The 21102-nt window shown below is 42.7% G+C and overlaps 3 protein-coding genes across 5 annotated transcripts; 1 reads left to right on the plus strand and 2 right to left on the minus strand.

Annotated features, from left to right (window-relative positions):
- Positions 1-354: 354 nt before the first annotated feature.
- On the minus strand, positions 355-5373 carry LOC139205839 (apolipoprotein M-like). Its single transcript, XM_070836168.1, has 6 exons — positions 5260-5373; positions 4693-4832; positions 3268-3338; positions 1220-1354; positions 481-579; positions 355-383 (listed from the first exon to the last, which is right to left on the minus strand). Exons 1-6 carry the CDS (start codon positions 5371-5373, stop codon positions 370-372), a joined length of 573 nt encoding a protein of 190 aa, XP_070692269.1. The 3' UTR covers positions 355-369.
- A 1085-nt stretch (positions 5374-6458) lies between these two features.
- On the minus strand, positions 6459-8232 carry glrx3 (glutaredoxin 3). The gene has a single exon (XM_070834729.1). The coding sequence runs from the start codon at positions 8218-8220 to the stop codon at positions 7243-7245; it is 978 nt and encodes a 325-aa protein (XP_070690830.1). The 5' UTR covers positions 8221-8232; the 3' UTR covers positions 6459-7242.
- A 70-nt stretch (positions 8233-8302) lies between these two features.
- On the plus strand, positions 8303-20526 carry bag6 (BCL2 associated athanogene 6). 3 transcript variants are annotated; one of them, XM_070834726.1, is made up of 25 exons: positions 8303-8391; positions 9812-9899; positions 10002-10119; positions 10586-10800; positions 11032-11103; positions 11658-11780; positions 11881-12080; positions 12313-12445; positions 12561-12761; positions 12854-13076; positions 13381-13431; positions 13716-14068; positions 14164-14236; positions 14392-14732; positions 15098-15359; positions 15508-15677; positions 15944-15997; positions 16197-16305; positions 16534-16658; positions 17559-17693; positions 18032-18097; positions 18189-18413; positions 19083-19190; positions 19280-19426; positions 19932-20526. In XM_070834726.1, exons 2-25 carry the CDS (start codon positions 9819-9821, stop codon positions 20025-20027), a joined length of 3681 nt encoding a protein of 1226 aa, XP_070690827.1. In that variant the 5' UTR covers positions 8303-8391; positions 9812-9818; the 3' UTR covers positions 20028-20526. The 3 variants fall into 3 exon arrangements, with proteins under 3 accessions (XP_070690827.1, XP_070690828.1, XP_070690829.1); XM_070834727.1 differs by having other exon boundaries at positions 18032-18088; XM_070834728.1 differs by having other exon boundaries at positions 14392-14711.
- The last annotated feature ends 576 nt before the right edge of the window (positions 20527-21102 follow it).

The following is a 21102-nucleotide window of genomic DNA, read 5'->3' on the forward strand; positions in this document are numbered from 1 at the left end:
AACTCAAGCTTTTGCACCTATTTGGACTGAAAGTGACACGGATGGCTTCACTTTTCATCTGAGCTTCATAATTTTGACACCACAAATCACTAGTTTTTATTGCAGTTTGTTTGTCTATTTCAAAAGATGAATGAAATTATACATTTCCTGATGGAAAGCCTTGTCTGTTTGTATTTTTGCTTTACTTTGTTTTTTTTTTTTTTGCTTTTGCTTTGTTTTGCAGTAATCCACCCAGGACATCCACGGCTCCAGCAACATCCTGAAAATGTGTAAAACCAAGAGCTTGTGATTTCAATCAGCAAGGACAGACCAAGAATGAAAAATCATGAAAATAAAATGTAATATTCATGCTTACCTCAGAGTTAGTATTTAGGTGCAAAACTCTATAAATGCAGACATAATTGTTAGATTCATAAAGAAACATATCAAGATTCAGAAGTATCACCCCCACCCCCCCCAAAAAAAGTGTAAATGACAAACCTTTCTCGTGAGGTAGTCTGAGGCTTGCCAACATGTTGTGACAAGCTGAGTTTTTCAGAAACGATTTCACCACCTCAGGGTCAATGTCACTGTGGCGAGCTACAGTGAAAGGCAATCAACAGTAAAAAAGATGGTTTCAGCAGTCACATTTGAGTGAATCTTTCTGGGATTGGTTGTTATTTATGCTGTGTAGCTAAATAAAACCAAGAATCCAGTTTTTCTCTTTCTATTTTTCCATTTCTTGGACTTTGCTGCAGTCAGCAGCGGCTCAGCAGGTTAAAGGTAAAAAGCTGAACATTGGATTTTAGGCCTCGCCATAGTAATGACTCATCTGGTCAAATACTGATGTAAGACAGGATGCAACAGATGCAGCTACATTAACTACATGGCTGAGGCAGGAGAGCTGAATTTAAAATAGCAAGATAATGTATTGTCTATTTCAATATACTGTAAATATTCCAAGTAAAGAACAGGCAGACACAAGTGAACAAAGGCTGTAAATAGTCCATATTTTTCTATCTAATGTGGGTTATGATTATGAAAGTTCTTGATCAACCAAAACCAAAAAGTTTTAACAAATTTTTTTTCAGTTTACTTCTTCCTTAGTTACTGCTCTCTGCCTTTGTGGGCACAGTACAAAACACAGATTATGCAGGACAGGCTGTTTGCAGATATTTTATGGGAACTTGGGCTGAAATGAGGATTGCTTTGGGTGAACTATTCCTTTAAGATGGCTTACCATACAGCATGAATCTGTTGAGGGAGTCCTCAGTGCCAGTCTCGTTTAGAGGCGGCTCTATTTCCTGGAAAATGATGCACTCTGAGCAGTTGGCCCACTTGCCGTTCCAGAGCAAGTTCCTTCTCTTGGACCTTCCTGGATTAAAACACCAGTAAAGCAGCAACCGTACTGATCAGTGAGTCACACAGGACGAGGTAAACATAGCTCACTATACTCCCAAAAGGCTACAAAGATCATCACTAACGGAAGTGTCTTTGTGTTAAGGCTGCTTTCTATTAGTTGATCAGTAGACTGTGATGGTCCTGGACTGGTCCGGGCTGCATTACCTACTGGGCGAAGCGCACAGCTCCACGTTTCTGATCGTTCATTGAACATGTATGCACCACAGAAGCACAGTATCAGCTGATATAAAGGATACCTCCAGTATTTTTAAACCTGGGCCCTATTTTTACATATTTGTTTTACTAATTTTGTTTTGGAAATGGTCTCGCAGACTGCCTGAGCCAGCTGCTGTGAACAGGCAGCTAATGGGTTTAATGGCTGCAATGTAGTCCTACAGGGGTATTGTAGTGTCTGATATGTGCCTTTAGTGAGTATAAATATGAATGTGGTGTTTGGTATGTGCCTTTAGGGCATATGATGTAGCAGTGGTCAGTGTTTCTCTGTTTTGGATCTGTGATCAATTACCTGGAGACGAGAGGCTGGGAATTGCTTGACCTGGCCAGGGGAGATCTGACCTTTGCTCCCCCTTACTAGATACTGGGGGATGGTGTCCTTCTAATATATCCTTGTACCCCTAAAACAAAGACTAGACCTGTCATATGGATGAAAACCAGATGTTGGGATGTATGGTCAAGGGGGTATAAAGAAGTGACCAGAGAGGTGGCTCGAGGAAGACGAGGACAGAGAGACAGCAGATTCGGCCGGGGTTTACGCTGTCTGTTCCTACAATTGGCTGAACGTTTTCCCAGGCCTCCATGGTGCCTGTTAGACAACTGACCTTTTTGCAATAAACCTATTTTATTCACTAAGTCGTTGTCAGCGGAAGTTTCCTTTCATCAACTGCATATCATCATCATCAGAGAAGATACGACAGTATTGTGCCTGATCAAAGTATTTCCAGTAAAAGTGTTTGTTTTTGCCACTGACTGCCTCAGATTGTTATCCAACGTGTCTGACAACATTAGGGAAAGGACCACTACAGTGAGAGACCTGTAAGATCCTTTTTGTTTAACCAGAGACAGCCGTTGTATTGTGCTATTCAAACCCACCAGGCTCCACTCACAACAACAGTAATTTTACCTTGCGGAACACAGGAATTGCTGGTCTACTGATGCCTCGATTAATTAGTTTATTTGTGTTATTGTGTGATCAGTCAATCAAAATACTTTATGAATCCCCGAGGGGAAATTCCGTTTACAGTGGGGGAGAAAGTGGGGAGGAAAACAAGAGGAGAGAGAAGGGAGGAGATACACACGTATTTTGTTTGATCTGAACTAACCCTTTAAAATACCAAAGTGACACAATAACACAAACAAACTAACAAGGCAGTGGTAACCCAGCAACTTCCATAAAATTGTTTACATGGAACAGTCTGTAGTGTACTGTTCCCGTGTGTCAGTGCGAGGAAAATGATTTTTCATGATTTTTTGCACAACCTTTTTCCTCACACTAATATCTACTTGCCCTATGTGAGACAATGTGAGTATAGACACGTTAGACTTGACAAGTTTGGAACTGAATAGATTTAGTGTTTTTGTTAATTGATTTTATTCAGGGGTATACATTTTAAAGCTGAAAATCCATTCAGGCTCAGGGGGTTTCCAATCGTGCTCCGAATAAAATTTTAGAAAATGTTTTGATGTGTTATTTTAAGTTATTTTTCTTTAATTTTAACACTTGTACAAAATTCCCATCTGCAGTGTCTCTTAAAAAGACAAAATTGGCTTTGGGCCTCAGAAACCCATACCAATTGATGTGTGTGTGTGTGTGTGTGTGTGTGTGTGTGTGTTCTGAGCATCAGTGAAAACAGATGGTGCTGTAGTTACCTTCCAGTTCCAAATCATCCCTCTCGGGATGTATATGATAGGTCCAGGTTTTTTTCAAGCAGTTATCTCCTCTGAAAAAACATTTTAAACATAAATACACATTTAGTATGAAGCGGTGTTATATTTCATCATATGACATCATAACATAGATGTGACTTTCATTTTTGAAACATGCATTCGCACATTTTCACTTCCCAGATGCCACTTCCCTAATTCTGGTGTCTATTTATGATCTTGGGTTTTCTTGGTTCTATTGTTTCTCGTGATAGTGCCAGCACTTTCATACATGTATATGGGCTTATGAGCTATAATCGACTTTGATGCTGTAAGCGGTGGAAAGTAACTAAGTACTCTAACTTAGTAAAGTCCAGAAGGAAATACTGTACCTTTTACTCCAATTAATTTGATAGGTGTGGTTATTTGTTACTTTCCACATTAAGATTTTACTTGTGTGATAAATGTATGATAAGCTAATAAAATATAATACATTGTTCAAGATTAAAACAGTGGTTCCAACCTTTTTGGCTTGTGCACCCCCTCACAAGAAAGTCTGTAAGTTTATTTGTGAGCGATTTTCCCTCAGATGTTTTTTTAAATCACTATTCAAGTTAGATTCCACCAAAAAGGAGAGGCCAGGTTTTTCCTTTCCTACCCTAGTAATAAGATAAGATAAGACAAACCTTTATTCATCCCACATTGGGGAAATTTGCAAATTTGCAGCAGCAAAGAACAACAGTGTAGAGATATGTTAAACAACAGATGCTTATGCAAGTAGAATATGATATAAATAGAATAAAAAAGCTATGCAGTAGTGACTCCTGTGAGCCACTGGACTATACGGACTACTGTAGACTAAACCAGTGAAAACTAGCTGCAGCTCGAGCAGCTCGAGCAGCTAGCTAAAAAAGCTTTACTCTTGTTTAAATGGGATTTTAGATGCAAGTCTTTTGCTTGTAATGGAGTATTTTACATAATGGGACTGGTACTTTCACATACTTAAAGAATACTAGTGCTTCTTTCACCACTGGATATTGTTGGTGCATAGAATTATGATCCAGTCCAGACTTGCATATGACGTTAATTTGAGTTCAAAAAGTCCCACAAAATGTAAGTTATACAATTTTTTTTATTAAAGCAAACTACCTCTGAAAATGGCTAAACATTAATAATAAAAAAATAATAAAAATATACTTCACTGTATTGACTTATTCAAACACGTATGTAGTAATTCACCTAACAGTGTATTTCAGGTCAACTATCACCATGAATGCCACGTCAAAACCTAATTTCTAGAGAAAATAGCTTCATATTTTGGTGTATTATAATATTCTTGCTACATCTCATATTGGTTCTGGAAAATTGGGTTTTATTCCCTATAAGGTAGTATGTGTGTGTGTATTCGCAAGCGTGTACTTGCTGCCTTACACGCGCATATGCCCAGTCAGCAGCAGTGTGTCATTGGATGTCTCCTCCATGGTGAACAAAACGTTGTCCACTGCTGTGAACTGCTGGATGTCAGCCTCTCTGTGACTGACTGCTGCTTTAAAGTACCATTTCCCCAGATACTAGAACACATAGACACATAGAGGTGGCAAAACAGTGTGGGGTAGCATCGGCGGCACAGACACTGAACTATTTTAAGATATAAACCCACAGGTTGCGGCAAAGACCCCCTCTGGAAAGAACAGAGGGAGTGGAAAGTGTGTCTGTGTAGCCTAGATATGTCAGTAAACGTCTGTATCTGCAATCAGTGTGAAATGTCAGTGCATTATTTACTCACTAGATGCACTTAATCAGGTATGTATTTGGACTAACATTAAAACTAGCTCAAGTGCATGTATCACAAAGTACAACATTTGTCAAATCATTCAGCTTCCCTGCAGGCCATCCAAAGCAGAGTGCAGGTGCAGAAGTGATTATTACTCTGTCATCCTAGGTTATAGTATGTGAGCACCTTTTGCAGTCTGTTAAAACAGGAAATCTGTTTCTCACCTGCTGATGGTCGACAGCGCTGACCGACAACAGCTCAGGAACCGTGCAGGGAACTATGGCCTGATACAGCAAACCGTATAAATAGATAAAATATGACAACATCTGATCCAACATAACTGCAAACGCAGAGCTGATACTTGACAATGATTCAAATCAAAATGTGCGTTAGTCCTCAGGGCACTGAACTTGTGTAATGTTCCACTTTAAAATAGTGTGGGTGTCAGTAAATTATTAACATGTTTGGCTGTAACTCCCTTGAAATTTCAAAGCTAAAATAATACCAATAAAGGGTTAAAAACGGGGCTTCCTTGTCCTTTAATGTAAAGACTCAGCTTTGGGATAAACTTATTACACTTATAGTAAAATGAATCATTCTTTCACACGGTGAGCTTTAATCATGTTCCAAAATCTGCTCAAAGGAGAAACTCACTTAAAAGCTTTTCCTTGTGAGGCCTACTGAGTCATCATCACGTAGGAGGTGGTGGTATCTATTTAAATTACTTCAGCATGGCTGTAGTGAATTATAGAAAGTTTCTTATTATTGACAAGTAAACCAACGCCCTCCAACCTCAAAAACCTGTTTCGAAAACATCTAAAAAACAGAGCATCGCTAACATGTTTGAGTTTGTGGTGCCCTGACTGACGGTGTCCCACACACTGTCTGTCAACATGTGTCTACTAAGAATCATTAACTATATAACTCTGACTTTTTGTCATCCTACACTGGTGTTTGTCTGTCTTCATCAGGATTTGAGAATCAGAACTGTTGACTTGACATGATTATTTTCTCACTTAGTCATTCAATCTTTTGCTCCTCCAGAAAAAGTGAAAAGAAAAAAGTGCTTATCACTATTTTTCACAGGCCAAGTTGACACTCCCAATGTGCTTATTTAGTCCCAAAGATATTCAGTTTAATTTTGTAGAAAACAAGGGAAACCAGCAAATATTCACATTGAAGGATCTTCGCTACTTGAAACCAGGCCATTTTTGCCTATTTTGCTTAATCAGCAGTGATTAATCAGCAATCAAAATATTCGCTGATTAATTTTGTTTTGATCGACTAACTGAATGATGGACTCATCGTTTCAGCTCTGTTATCGTGAGATAAACATGCAGAGATCAGGTTTTCGTCTCGCTCTCGATGGTGACGTACATTACAAACGCAGATCTCGCATGTGAAGTAAATGAGCAGGACAACAGACAGAGCAAGTAATCCTTTATTCTATAGCAAAAATCAATGCATTTCAACGTTATTAAATGTCATGTATAAGTCCTAGTTGCATACCCGTTTTTGAATATGGGATTTGTTTAGTTGCCCAGGCAGTCTGCAATGTTACATCACACAGCTAGTTAATGGAGTATTACACAAACGCCAACAAAGCTTGTATTTTTAAATTGTTTAATTATGTTATTGAACAGAGCAACAGTAAGTGCAACATAGAATTAGCTCTAAGTATTTAAACCAGTGATTATTGGACAGAAGTAAAGACAATTTTTCTGAATTTCAGTGAAGACAGTGTGAACAGGACGGCAGACAATGAACCAGTGTGAGTCTATGAGTACTGGAAGGACAGATGTACCCAACAAAGCAGAATGTAGGTGATAATAACTAAAGCCGACTGTTGTCAGTATATTTTATCCCACAGTCAGACTAAATTAGGCCAAGAGCAGTGATTACTAGATTTCACTGCGAACTTTTCTCAAGATGTATTTTCAAGAAAAGCTAAACTTTCCATTAACATTCATGACATTTCAGAGTGAAAACCAGAGGTCACTTCTCATTGTTAACTAGTTTTGACTTTAACCAGAACATGAATTTGTCCAAATGCTCCAATAATTTGGTTTGTAAGTGAACAATCTGATTATTAAATCTACTTTAAGTTCATACATTTTCTCTTGGATGTTACATCAGTGACAGAGGGCTGATCCGGGCCTGTGCTTCAGCTTCTTTGTTCCCACTTCCTGGTGGCGAGAAAAATATACCTAAGACTCTCCTTTCAGCACCGACACCAGGTCTCCACTCTCCTTCAGCTCCTTGATTATGTCCAAACCTCCGATCAGCTCTCCTTTCACATAGAGTTGGGGATAGGTTGGCCAGTTAGAATAGGTCTTGAGCCCCTGACGCACCTCCTCATCCTGCAGAATATCAAAGGTCTCATAATCCACGCCGGTGCCATTCAGAACCTCCAGAGTCTGCCTGCTGAAGCCACATCTGGCAGCCTCCTTGTTGCCCTTCATGAACACCATGACCGGGCTCTGGTTGATGAGGGTCTTCAGGCGGTGCTCCAAGGTGACAGCCTTCGGGCACGTGTTCTCCAGCTCTCCAGACTCTGCCAGCTCCTTCACTATGTCCAGGCCTCCCACCAGCTCTCCGTTCACATACAGCTGAGGGTAGGTGGGCCAGTTGGAGTAGGTCTTCAGCCCCTGTCGGACCTCCTCGTCAGACAGGATGTCGAAGCTGCTGAACTGGATGTTGTGCTCCTTCAGCAGGCCCACGATCTGCCTGCTGAAGCCGCAGCGGGGCTCCTGCGCGGACCCCTTCATGAAGAGCATGCAGGGGGCCGCGTTGATCAGCTTCTTCAGCCGCTGGTTCAGGTCTGTGGGGCCGCTGTCCGAGGCTTCGCCCGGACTCCCGCTGACTGCCAGGCGCTCTACCTTCTTAGTCAGCTCCGGAGCATGGGCCCCGTCCAGGCGGTCCACCTTCTCTCCCGCCTTGAAGAAAAGGAAAGTGGGGACAGAGGCGATCTCATACTTCTCCGACACCTCTGGCACCGCTTCCGCCTCCAGCTTGACAAAAGTGGTGTGCCTGTGTTCCTTGGCCAGCTCGGCCATCACTTCGTTCATCTGGCCGCACTGAGGGGCCCAGGCCGCCTGGAAATGCACCACGGTCAGGCATTTTCCAGCTTTGGCTAAAAAATCTTCAAACTGCTGCTGGGTCGTCGCCTCCACGAGATTCGCCATGTTTCTGTCCCCTGTTGAGCGGTTCCGGTGTCTCTCTGCCGTCACATCCGTGCAGCCTGGTAGCTTCTGGCGAGTACCAGAGCTTCTACTAGGAAGTCATCTGCATGTTATTTGATGATAAGAAACAGCTGCATACACTGGATAAGTTGAAAGGATAGTGTAACTTTTAAGGTAACCGATGAACAACGCCTTATGAAACGAAATGCCTGGTTGTCTTCGATATAAGCTTTTTGAAACGTTGAGGTTATTTAGCATTAGCTTAGCCTCCTTACTAGTTAGCTTCGTTTCTAACGTCTGCCTGGTTTCCAAGCCAAGCTAAGCTAAATCCTGCTAGCTAACCCATGCTAACTAACGACAGCCGGCTAACGCTATCCGTAACGTTAATCACTTTTAGCGTTAACTGTTCAAATTGTTTAAAATATTGCTAAAATTTTGAATACATGTGTCGTTGACTGATCTAACGGGATATAACTAACTTAATGTAGCTAACGTTAGCCTTCTTAGCTGGTAGTTCACGCTAGCTTAACTACGTTATCACACAACTACTAACAAGCGACACCAGCCAACTTAAGCTGCTCCTCCAACAAGCTACTTTCCTCTGGTTGATCTGCTCGGCTTGGCTTTGTTAAGATTACACGTTGATATTTCTCTCAGCAGCTGCTGCATTTATTATATTTCTGACCGTAAGGAAGCTATGATTTGCCGACTCGGTAAAGATTGAGCTATTCTTTGTGTTGTTTTTTGCTGTAAGTCTTTATTTATCGCCAGAGTGAAACATCAGTTATTTGTGATATTGAAGTTTTGAATATGTAATTCAACAATAATTTGTTGATAAATCTAACTTGTGTCTAAGTGACAGCCCATGATTTTCATTATTGAGTCATCTGCTAATTGTGTTTTAATTAATCTGACAGTAAGGTTTTTGATTAATTGAGTTGTTGTTTAGGCAGAAAAATGGCAGGAAAAGTGGAAAACTGCCATCCCAAGTTCTCAGAGCCCATAATGATGTCTGATCAAACTACTACAAAGTCGATAAAAAGAGATGGGAGAAGCAAATCCATTTAGAAAACAGGAACATCATTGGGTTTTTTTAATTTTCTGTTTTTTTTCTTCTATATTTTGTTATTTTCTGACATTTTATACACTCGTTGGTTATTCACTTAATGAAAAGAAACTACAGATTAAGACAGCATCAGATTACGGGCTGGAGCAGTACCAATTAATCGGTTTCGTCTTCATATTGGACTGTATAAACTTATTACTGATATATTCTATCAGTGCGTATGGCAGCAGATAAGAAACCAAGAAAACTCGATAGGTAAATACCAAAGATATGTCTGAGGTCTCTTAGAAACATGCATAGTTTGTCCACCAGAAAGCACAGAGGAGTTCATTTTTCTAATATAAAATGTCCTGTTCAGTATCAAAAAGGGTTGTTTATGTGAGGTGTTCAGTGTTAAGAAGTGAATATCTGCTGATACAATATGATCAGTTTTTTTTTTTTTTTTAACACTCAAGTATTGATATTGGCGTTGTTGAATCCAGACTCAGTTGGGCTATCATTACTGGAACACGCTGTTTTGTGATACAGGAACACCATGGAGGAACAAACTGCTGACATAGAGGTGACTGTCAAAACATTAGACTCCCAAAGCAGAACCTACACTGTTGGTGCTCAGGTAAATTCATCAGTTCCTACTGCAAACACTGGGCTGAATTCTCATATTCAGTCAGCCTTTGTGGTAGTCTTGTGACTCATGTCTGTCCCATCTTTTTTGCAGTTGACAGTGAAAGAGTTCAAGGAGCACATTGCCCCTTCAGTGGGTATCCCTGTGGACAAACAGAGGCTGATCTACCAGGGCAGAGTCTTACAGGATGAAAGGACACTGGCAGACTACAGTAAGTAATCAAGGGGATAGTTAAAGCAGTTTTGAACGGGATTTAATCGTGTTTCATGGCACTTTTAGATTTTTTTTTTGCTATTTTGGGTATAATACTAGTGCAGGTTATCTATTTGTCATTATGTGTTCTTGATATTTGATCACATTTGGGTTACACACATTGATTAAATAAGTTACTTTGAGGTTTTGTATTTTATTTTAAGGTTTTCTTTTGCCTTGGTGTTATTTTGCTTTTGTGGTGGACCAATATTGCATGAGGAGAAAGTAATGGTTGTATATTATAGTTAGCTTTGAAGTGCCCACTTGAGCTCCAAAAGTCCTGGCAATGCTGGCAAATGTAATTTTCCATAACTTGGCCACAACTTCAAGCTAGAATATTTTCTTATTTCTCAAAACAAAAGTGTGAAGTCAGCACACTGTTGTTAGTGAACAGATGTAACTGTGGTTCTCCACTGTTTTCCCAGATGTGGGTGGCAAGGTGATACACCTTGTGGAGCGGGCACCCCCTCCGCCCTCCCAGCATGGCTCTGGGTCAGGAGGCACTTCAGCCGACAGCGGGGCTTCCTCGTCCTCCCAGGGAACGTCACAAGTGCCTCCACATGATCGCAACGCTAACAGCTACGTAATGCTCGGCACCTTCAACCTCCCTGTCAACATCATGGACCCCCAGCAGATACAGGTGGGTCTGCTTTGTGACACATTTAGGAAATGTCAGACCAAACTATTGGCAGTTGAGTAGCATTGTGGGTAATGTAGGTAGGTAGGTTTTGACAAGGAAGAAGCATGTGTGGAGTAAAACATCTTTACATCTCCGTTTCTGCTGCACAGATGTGCAGATCATTTATACCTTTATTTGTTCTTTTACAATGTCAGTTATTAATATTTAACTTTTGTCCTCCTTCCCATTTAGATGTCAGTTCAGCAGATGGTGTCCGGCATGGGAGAGAATGCCAGGAATGCCAGAGTCACAACTAGCACTGGGGTAAGATGCCTGCTGATAGCATACAACCACATAGCCAGGGTTTGTACAAAGTCTAGAAGGCTTGGCAAATGCTAAGTTTTAACTGTTATGTTTTCAAGGTTAGGAATATACTTGAATTCTAATATATTCCTTGAAAAATGCTTGATTTTCAACATAATCTGGTGATTCATTTACACAATCGCCCATTTAAACCAACAAATGTTTTAATACTTGAAAGGAAAAATATGCAGTTGTATCCAGTCATATTTTGCTGTTTGTTGTCTCCTGGCTTCTCACGCCAGAAAATAATCATGATCAAAACATACAACGGTAATATGAACAGCTGGTAAAATAAATAACAAGACAAAAGATATCGATTGCTGTTGGAATTCTGTAAACTTTATTTCTTGCAGTTGCATTTACAGTAACAATTTCGATGTGTTGATAAAGGCTTTGAGAGGCTTTTTGTTTTAGGTACCTTGAAGGTGCTTGAATTTTACTCTTTAAAAGCTGTGCGAACCCTGCATAACATTCACATAACATGTCGTTTTTTGTCGTCACCTTTTCTATCTCAGAGCAATGGATCTGTGAACGTGCACATTGATATGGACCAGCCAGTGCAGAGTGAGCCCAGGCTGCGGCTGGTGCTGGCTGAGAACCTGCTGAGGGACATCAATGATGTAATTCAGAGAATGGAGGTGAGAGCTCAACCTTCAGATTACTTAAGTAGCAAATCTCCAGAGTAATAACTGCCTCATCAGTAACAACCTCCCTTCGCTTTCTTGTATCTTTTTTCAGGGCCGGCCGAGCGACTCAGCCTCCCAAACAGAGACGGCTTCTGCTGCTTCTGCACCCCCACCTCCCTCATCTTCGTCCACCACCTCCACTCCCTCTCCCTCTGCCCAGCCCATGGACACCTCCCCGCCTCCAACAACTCCCCCTCCTCCACCCACCTCATCAGCACAACCTGAGGGACCAACACCCCAACCTGGACCCAAGTGAGACACCATCTCTCTCAGTGGTTAATGCCACATACTACAGTGTAGTATAGAATTAATGCATCATTTCTGAACTTTGCAAACACCTCGTGGGCCACAGCGAGAGTCATTTCCTCTCAGGTTGGATGTTTTATTGAGACATGCCATTATCTTTCTGATTTTGTTCGTGGCTATACTGTATGTCTGTGTTTTGTTTGATCGTGGCTGACTTTGCCCACGTTTCTTCTCCCAGTCATCCCAGCCCAGCTGAGTTGGCGGAGATGTTGTCCGAGCTGCGAAGGGTGGAAGAGAGACTGCAGCCCTTCATCCAGAGAGCTCACACCATCCTGGAGACGGCCACCACAGCAGAATACAACAATAATACAGTAGGACTCAAACAGCCAAATAATAATGAACTAACAATTAGGATGTCTTTGGACAGTTAATACAGATTATATAGTTGTGAAAAAGTTGCCCAAGCTGGTTTCTTTTCTGCTACAGGAGAGAGAGGAGGACCAGCGCACTCTTGTCCTAACATGGGAGTGTCTCCGTCTCCTTGGCAACGCCCTTGTGGCCCTCAGTGACCTGCGATTGAATCTCATGAGCCCTGTGCCCCGCCACCTACACGTTGTCCGGCCATTTTCCCACTATGCCACCCCGGTCACCCTGCCTGGAGCTGTGCACCACCACATCCCAGTGCAAGTACGTGAAACTAAGCATATTCTACTCAAAAGTTATTGACGTGAACCTTTTGAACTTGATCACACTGACTGTTCTTGCATCCTCGACGACAGATGAACCTGGGTGCCACAGTGACTGCTACAGCTAACAGCACTGAGGGACAAGCTCCGCCCACCCACCCGACCAACCAGTCGGAACAGGCAGGTCAGGGACAGACCTCCCCCCAACAGACTTCCCCGTCCAATCAGCAGGCTGGACAGGGACAGACTGGCCCCCGGGTCATCAGGATCAGCCACCAGGCAGTCCCGGTGGTCATGATGCAGATGAACACGGACGGTGTGTTGTCCCCAGCCGCCACTGATTGAATGCTCGGCAGCACTTGTGTCAGAATTATGATGAATAATGATCGCACATACCACACCACTGCATCCACTGTGCACCGCCACCACCAGCATTTGCTGAGTGATCAGAAGACAGGAACTTTGACTGTATCTACTTTACATGCTCACATTTCACATGATTTTTTTCTTGATGTTTGTTGAATGATGCACTTCTGTGGAGATTAATACACAGTGAACTTCTTTAGGATTGTACAAATGAGTTCAAACCATATATGCGTTGTTTTTGTGTGTATGTGCAGGCCCAGGTCAAAACCCTGCTGCGGCTGGACAACAAATACCTGTACCTCCAGGTAAAGGCCAGCTGATTGTACACTTGGCATGTATTTTGCACAACTCAGTCTTGGTTTATACAATCTGTGTCCAGTTTATCGTATAATCCAATTTACAAACAGTTGCAATGCAAATACTGAATATTGGTTTTGATCATGCCCTCTTTTTCAGGCTCCTGATTTTTTTTCCCCTCATTTTCTGTAGATAAAAGAGAGAGTAATCAAGGGGTTGATAAGTAAATCCGACTAGTCAATGATACTAAACCATGTTACTGTTATTCACTGGCTTCTGTTTGCCCCTTCAGGTAGCCTCCCCCCAGACTTTATGCGGAATCTCATGCAACAGATCAGCCAATATGCTGCTGCCGTAGCTACCAGCGCCGCCACCGCCACTGCCACCGGCCAACCAGTCCCACCCCAACCCACCCCTCCTGGCTACAGCTCCACAGCCAACTCCTCAGCTACCACCACGGGCCCTAACACACCCACCACTACCCCTACTGCTCCCCCTCCGCCTCCCCACACTGGCCCCCAGCCCCAAGCCAGGGTCGTGTTCACCCGTCCCCCCTTTGCACCCAACATACCCCCTCAAGCCTTTGGCACCCGGGGAACCACCATTAACGTGAGGGCTGCCATGCCAGGCCAGCAGCCGGGACAGGTGGGAATAGTGTTTTCTGAACTGGTTCCTGTTTTTAAGGCTGGTCGTCAACATTTTGAACATTTGAGAGTAATTTTAAAACTATTGCTCCACAGGCTTTCAACCCTGCTGCTCTCAACCAGATGATTAGTGGACTGGTTGGACAGCTTTTGCTGCCAGGACAAATGGGTACGTGTTTCCAGTGTTGGATTTGGATTTGGAATTTATTTGCAGCATTTTTCTGTATCTATAATAGCTTAAAAATATAAAAACATTGGTCAAGGACTGCTGTCAACCAGTGATAGTTCAATCTGTTATGTTTTTTTTTGTTTGTTTTTTTACAGGTGGATCAACAGTCACATCCTCCTCATCCACGTCCACGTCTGCCTCTTCCTCATTTTCCAACTCCTCTCAAACCTCCTCATCCTCCTCCTCCTTTTCTTTCTCCACCTCGGGTCCGACACCTCCACCTACCACAAACACTACTGGCCCACCGAACCAACCTGAGACCAACACCAGTGAGCCCCAGTCCCAGGAGATGCCCCCAGACCTCAGCCAGCTCCTCGGTTCTCTCCTGGGGGTAGCCGGCGGCGCTGGCGTGGGTCCTGTGGGGGCACCTTCAATTACTGTCACCACATCTGGTGTCCCGGCCTTCATCCAGGGAGTGAGTGAATTCATGCAGCAGGTCTGTGTTTGAATGATTAACGTCAGTGCACTTAACAGACTTTGCATGAAAAGGATTTCCATGTCATTTCTGTAGTAACTGTATCACCGGCATACAATTCATGTGAAAAGATTTCATAAACAAATGCTTGTATTTGGACAACTTTTAAGTTTTAAGAAATGTGACTTTTGTTAAATGGATAAAATAGTTTTGCTATTCATTACATTTTCAGCTCAAATGATGTTATCACCATGTCTCCTAATGGCCCGCCAGAGGGCAGATAGTCTGACAGTGAATGAGTTGTCTGTGTTATCCATCTATCAGTTGCATTTCAAGTAAAGCAACGTTATGTTAACTCCTCACTCCTCATTTAATGCCATTTCTAGGCCTCCCAGCCCGTCTTCTCTCCACCCCCACCTCCCGCTGGTACCACTCCTGCCCATGCTGCAGGGCCCAACCCTGCAGCCAACCCCCCTGGGGCAGCGGAAGCCCTCAACCCAGAGCTGTTCACTGGCATCGTCCGTGGCGTCCTGAGCACCATGATGGGCTCTCTGGGCCAGGCCCAGAACGACACAGAGAGCATCGCCCAGTTCATGCAGAGGCTGTCCCAAGCAACCAACATCTTCATCAGTCCTGAGGATCCTACCGGTAAGAACAAACACACAAGTACAATATGTTGTCGGTACAGCAGCTGAGGGTGACAGTCGTTCAGTCAAGGAGCATATTAGAAAATACTAAATTTCGTCCCTCTCGATTGTGTTCTTTAGTTTGTTTGTTTTTTAATTGTGGTTCCCAGGGTTTTTTGGAGAGCTGCTGATGTTGGTGTGCCAGACGTTCACTATGTCTGATCTGGTGATGCTGCTTCATGGCCAGCACCAGCCCCTTGGCCGCATCCAGCCTCAACTGGCCCAGTTCTTCACCCAGAACTACCTCAACGGCAGAGAGCCCACCGATGAGAACATTGCTGTTAGTACCACTCACCATTCGGAGGGGAATTGTTTTTCCTCTAAATGTTGTTTTCACTTTTTTTAATACTTGAGGGTAGTGAAAAGCAGATAGAGCTAATTACTTTTCATTATTGGTCCCATGTTTGATGGTATGATGTCTTTTTTTTTTTTTTTTTTTATTCTTTTGAGTAACTGACCAATAACTGTTGGATTTTTGTCATCTTCTCCCTTTATGTGCCATCATTCTCTTGTTTTTCCTCATGTCCCCTGTTTCCATCCCCACAGGCTGCGGCTGACAGTCTTGTCAATGAACTGGAGGAGTATATCACTGAGAGCTTTGTAAGTCCTTCATTCCTCCTCCAGTTTTGTCAAAATACAAAAGGGTTCATAATTAGATGCGGTTCTGCCCCCTGAAAGTCGATGACTTGAGTCATCAGCAGTGAAGACCTGAGTCAACACACATTTTGTTAGTTGAATTACTTGAGGCCCTTTTCAATCTTAAATGTACTGACGGCACGTCTTCATTCGTCTCCCACAGAGGGAGTCTTCAGTCACAGTGTTGGAGGGCGTTGACGTCACCCAGACCAACATGTCCTTCTTCAGACAGCAGCTGATGCACATCGCCACACATATTCTGCGTTGCACTGGTAAACCTTAAGAACAGTACGAGTCAGTCGGTCTTGGTGATTGGGTTTACGTGTGGATGTTTTAGCTCCAGTTTAGCCTCCATTTGTGCTCACGTGTAGGTTGCGGTACTAGAGATCATATTTGGATCATGTATGTATTATGTCTTTGGAGTACTGCTGTGAGGTAATTTAAAAATCTTAAATGTCACGGTCTCAGCAGGACTGAATGTCATTGTTCTTTTCGTCCAGATGACTCATTTGGGCCCCGGCTGCTACAGATGTGTAACCAGGCACTGTTTGAGTGTCTTGCCCTCAACCTGCACTGCTTGAGAGGAGACCAGAGAGCCCTCACTGCGGTCATCAACCACCGAATAGTCAGTATACAATCTCTCCCTGATTTGCTCTCTGTTTGTTTCTGCTTGGCTTCTGCTCTCTTTGTGGCAGACTGTAGACGCCAGATCAAACTAAATTTAGCATGTTTTCCAAAAAATGTCAACTTAGGTGCTCTGTGCAAATGTACACTCATGTCAATATCCAGTGGGCATCAGTGTCACTTGGGGGCGTAGCTACAAGCCAGACAACCAGTTGAAGGAAACCGTTTATGGGAGGCTGCAAATGTTTCTATTATTTTGCCTCATCTGCTTGCCAACATTGCATCAAGTGAAGCCTGTTAAGCCATTAGCCATGTTTTGCCCTTCCTATGAAAAGAAAACGCATTTCATTTGGGGGTGTACTGTTCCACCCTGCAGCTATTTACTTGTACTGTCCCTCCAGTTAATTCACCGGTCCACTTCATAAATAACTCTCATTTCATGTTCCAATTTACATTCATTACCATGCCACTTAAATCCTGTGGTGTTGCTGAGAGGTTTGTTCGACCATTTTGTCATTTTTCATCCACTGAGTCAGAATTAGTTTGTAAAATGAACTTCTAAGCTGCCACACAAGATTTCAGAAGTGTCATGGATAATTAAAGTGAACTTTATTCTCAGTAGTGATTACATCACATTTTAGATTTTAAAATGACCCCTTTTTTTTTTTTTTTTTTTTACAGTGAGTCATTAAAAATGAACAAGCCTCATATTTCACTTGTCACCTACTTTGCCCTTAAAACGGCTTTGTAATGGATGAATGGTCACACAAGAGATATGGAGACAAAACAAAAGTTGCTAAATGTTTTAACAGTCCAAAGAGAGTGAATGTCGCCAAGATGACAAAATACAGAAGAAACATCAGATGTGAAGCAAAAGCTTTATTTCCTCTTTTCGCTCTAGCGGAGGATGTCCAGTGACATCAGCCCCAGTCTGGTCAACTGGATGACCAGCATGATGACGATGAGGCTGCAGGTCATTCTGGAGCACATCCCCGTCACGCAGGAACAGATCCAGAACTACATCGTTCACACACAGGTAACTGACTGAACGCATGTCTTTCTTTTAACATTGTACGTTTTCTCAGCCTCTGTGGCTCCTTCCCAGAAAATAGCAGTTGGAGGAAATCAAACCTGCAACTGACATGATCAGTTACACTCCAGATTTTGTTTCCCATAACTGTAGATTTCAGTTTTATTTTCTGAATTTTCACGTGTTAAAACTGAATGGTTTCTGTGGAACAAGATATGCATGTGTTTGTAACATGTTACATGCAGAGCAAGGTTTCCCTCTTACCTGATGGCTGTTATGTATCCTGTTACTTTCGACAGCACGTCTGTAATGGCTAATAAATATTAGATGACATTCTTTCACAGAGAGATCAGTCTTCTGCCACTGGCACACAAGAGCCTGAACGAGCACAAAGTGCAACGGTAAGCATGGTGTGTCTTTAATATCCTTTTCAGATTAACTCAGTTCGACAGTTAAAGTACTGCAGTGGTCCTTTAATTTCGCTGTTCTCCTTTTCCAAAGATTGGGGACACCCTCTCGCCAGCTGCAGCCACCACAGCAGAGGAGGCCATGTCGGTGTCACACGACACAAGGGCGTCATCACGGGAAACGAGGGTGTTGCCTGGGGATCTGGGAGCCTCGGGAGGAGCCGCACCATTGGGTGGCGACATGGCTGCGGCAGGAGCCGAGGGAGGGAGTGAGGAGTCTGCTCGAGAGTCAGAGGCTTGGGCAGCTGCTGTTCCCCCTGTGAGAGCCCCCACAGTTTGTTTACTCCTTTAACATTAGTCTTTTTAACTGCAGGGAAAGGTTTTCATGACAACACCTGGCGTTTTTGTAGCGCCACTCTGTTTCACATGCACAGGATCCTCCTCTCGCTGGATAATCCATTGAACAAACGGTCAACAGTTTAGTGGAAGCATTTCCTCTGTAGAACTGTTCATACTGAACATTGTTGATTATCCACAGTAATTGGGACATTGTTTCTGGAAGGACACATTGATAGAGTTTAAATTTAATGTCGTGAGCTCCACAAATTCGATCTTTATCAGCTTGAGATTTAGGATCTTCTTGCAAGTCCGTCTTACATGTCCATATGTTCATTTAAACCGTTTTTAGTTGCTGCAGATGTGTTCATACTGGACGCTGAGATCTCCTCCGAACTCGCCTTCATTTTGAACTTAAGCCAAAGTTTATGTTTTGACACTTCTGCAGTCTGACTTAGTCAAATCAAGTTGGTGTTTTATAGAGTTACAGTGCTTTTATTACAAACATTCTCTCTTCGTTGTTTCCCTGCTGAGCTGCAGTGGAGGAAAGTTTAAGACAGAATTGAAAAAAAAGTGAATTTATCATTAAAAGATACCTCTCATAATTCTTAATCCAGATCTTCCCCGTTTATGTGCTGTGTATGTGTTGTAGGAATGGGTGCCCATCATCAGGTGTGATATGATCACCCAGAGGAAGATGAAGGCTCAGCCGCCGTTGTCTGATGCATATTTGCATGGCATGCCAGCTAAACGCAGGAAGGTAATCAGATCAGTTGTGACTTTACTTATTCCTAATGAGTGTCACCAGTCCATAGCATCCTCACAGTGTCCGTGTGTTTGCGTCTTCAGACAGGACTGAGTGGTGGAAGCCTCCTCTCCCTCTCTGACGCAGTGAGTCAAGCAGCCAGGACAGCAGGAGTGAAGCCCATCACGTCGGCTGAGCAGTTACAAGACGATCTGGAGACTCCGGAGCTGAAGGAAGCTTATGCAGAACAGGTAATTGCATCTTGCTCGAACATTAGCACACGTCAGGGACACGGTGCACATGATTCGGGCTGATAATATGTTAGGTCCTCTTGTTTTCATAGTTTTGGTTAGCATAACATTCTCTCAGCATGTTTATCACGCACACACATGGTCCCACTGCAGGGCGTGTCTTGAAAGCACAAAGTGGTCAGACTGGTACCAAACACTCCTGTTGTATCAGCCAGTTAATCTGAACTATCTGGTTTTGTAGTCCACCCCTCTGCTGTCGTTACAGACATTTCTGAACTAATCACAACCTTTAGCCCACAATAATCAGGGGCTTATGGGAAATGGTGTTCGTATACTGACTGACAGACTGCTAAAAACAAAGCTAAGATTCTCTATCCGGCTCTCAGTTGCGGCTCATAGGGAGCAAAGCTGTGACCACATGACTGCCTCTCCGACCACTAAGTCAGTGTCTGACATGCTGCCTGTGGGTCCCACCATGAAAATGATCGTCTCTCTTTCCTTTCAGGTTAAAGCAGACCTAAAGAAACGAGTGAGGGAAGACCCGGATTTCAACTCCCAGCAGTGTCCTAACGCACACAGAGCCTTTTCGTCAGACTCATAATCAAGTAAAACTGATAAGAAATCTGCAAGACTAGCCATTTCCATCTCCAGCTTTGCTTTATTATTTCTCAGATCTTCATTTGACTACCACTCAACACAGCTTCCCCCCCCAAAACTGTCTGTTTGCCTTTTAAGCAGTTAGCAGCTCGCTTGACTCATTAATGCTAATGTGACTGCTTCCCCAGTGCCTCTTTATTTCTTTCTGTTTATTTTGGTCCAACTTTTACTGAGAGAACGTTCCTTGTTAAAAGTGATAGCACAGACTCAAGTTTGACTAAATCGGGTCACTTTACTTCAGTTTGGATACACGTGTATGTCTGTATTTGTTTTGCCCTCTTATCCTCGTGTAGCTATGTTAATATGGAGCCTGAATTCTTATTATTTAGTGGACTTTTGCCTCACTCTCAATACTCTTTAGCGCAAGAGGACACTTTCATGTGATGAACATGCTGTTTGGTACATGAATGTACAGTAAGCTTAATAAAAATCTTGATACAGTCAAAGAATGCTCATTTTGTGTCTGGGTTATTTTTGATATTAGCTCATCACATTTATCAGTACTGGTACATATGTGTGATGGCGCATATCAAGAAACTGCAGTAAAATATAAAATGCACTATGTGATGGTTCAGAAACTGTTGTAATTACATAGTTTGTCCACCAGAGAGCACCACAAGTCAGTATTTACTATATAATGGTCAGTTTTTTGGGAGGGAGAATTACATTTCTATTAAATTACAATTTAAGGGAAGGTTTTGTCATTATCTGGTTGATAGTTGGAAGTTGCTCTGATTTTCTTTATCATATAGTTTAAAGAAAAATTATATCTGAACTGCCTCTGACTGTTAAAAATATATTTCTATACGTGAAGAATCATCTCCACCCATGAAGTGATCATGTTAGTCTTCTGCTGGCATTAATCATAACAAGCATCATTGTACCATTAACTTTAAGTACAGCCCTTAAGCTCATATTACAGTATAAAATACAGTAATATGAGACGTGTGCTGTGGCACCATATGTCAGCTTTGACCCCTGCAGAAATGTCACTGATAATGGAAACACTGAGTGTTATA

The sequence above is a fragment of the Pempheris klunzingeri genome, chromosome 8, assembly GCF_042242105.1.
Source record: "Pempheris klunzingeri isolate RE-2024b chromosome 8, fPemKlu1.hap1, whole genome shotgun sequence".
Classification (NCBI taxonomy): domain Eukaryota; kingdom Metazoa; phylum Chordata; class Actinopteri; order Acropomatiformes; family Pempheridae; genus Pempheris; species Pempheris klunzingeri.

What these genes read in the sequence shown, in the direction of transcription:
- LOC139205839 (XM_070836168.1), bottom strand. Translation starts at nt 5,373, where the DNA reads ATGTTGGATCAGATGTTGTCATATTTTATCTATTTATACGGTTTGCTG. An exon ending in CTGACTGGGCATATGCGCGT is followed by an intron (nt 3,339 to 4,692) that starts GTAAGGCAGCAA and finishes ATGTTTTTTCAG; the next exon opens with AGGAGATAACTGCTTGAAAA. An exon ending in GGATGATTTGGAACTGGAAG is followed by an intron (nt 1,355 to 3,267) that starts GTAACTACAGCA and finishes GTTTTAATCCAG; the next exon opens with GAAGGTCCAAGAGAAGGAAC.
- glrx3 (XM_070834729.1), bottom strand. Translation starts at nt 8,220, where the DNA reads ATGGCGAATCTCGTGGAGGCGACGACCCAGCAGCAGTTTGAAGATTTT.
- bag6 (XM_070834726.1), top strand. Translation starts at nt 9,819, where the DNA reads ATGGAGGAACAAACTGCTGACATAGAGGTGACTGTCAAAACATTAGAC. An exon ending in CAGAATACAACAATAATACA is followed by an intron (nt 12,446 to 12,560) that starts GTAGGACTCAAA and finishes TTTCTGCTACAG; the next exon opens with GAGAGAGAGGAGGACCAGCG. An exon ending in AGGAAGCTTATGCAGAACAG is followed by an intron (nt 19,427 to 19,931) that starts GTAATTGCATCT and finishes CTTTCCTTTCAG; the next exon opens with GTTAAAGCAGACCTAAAGAA.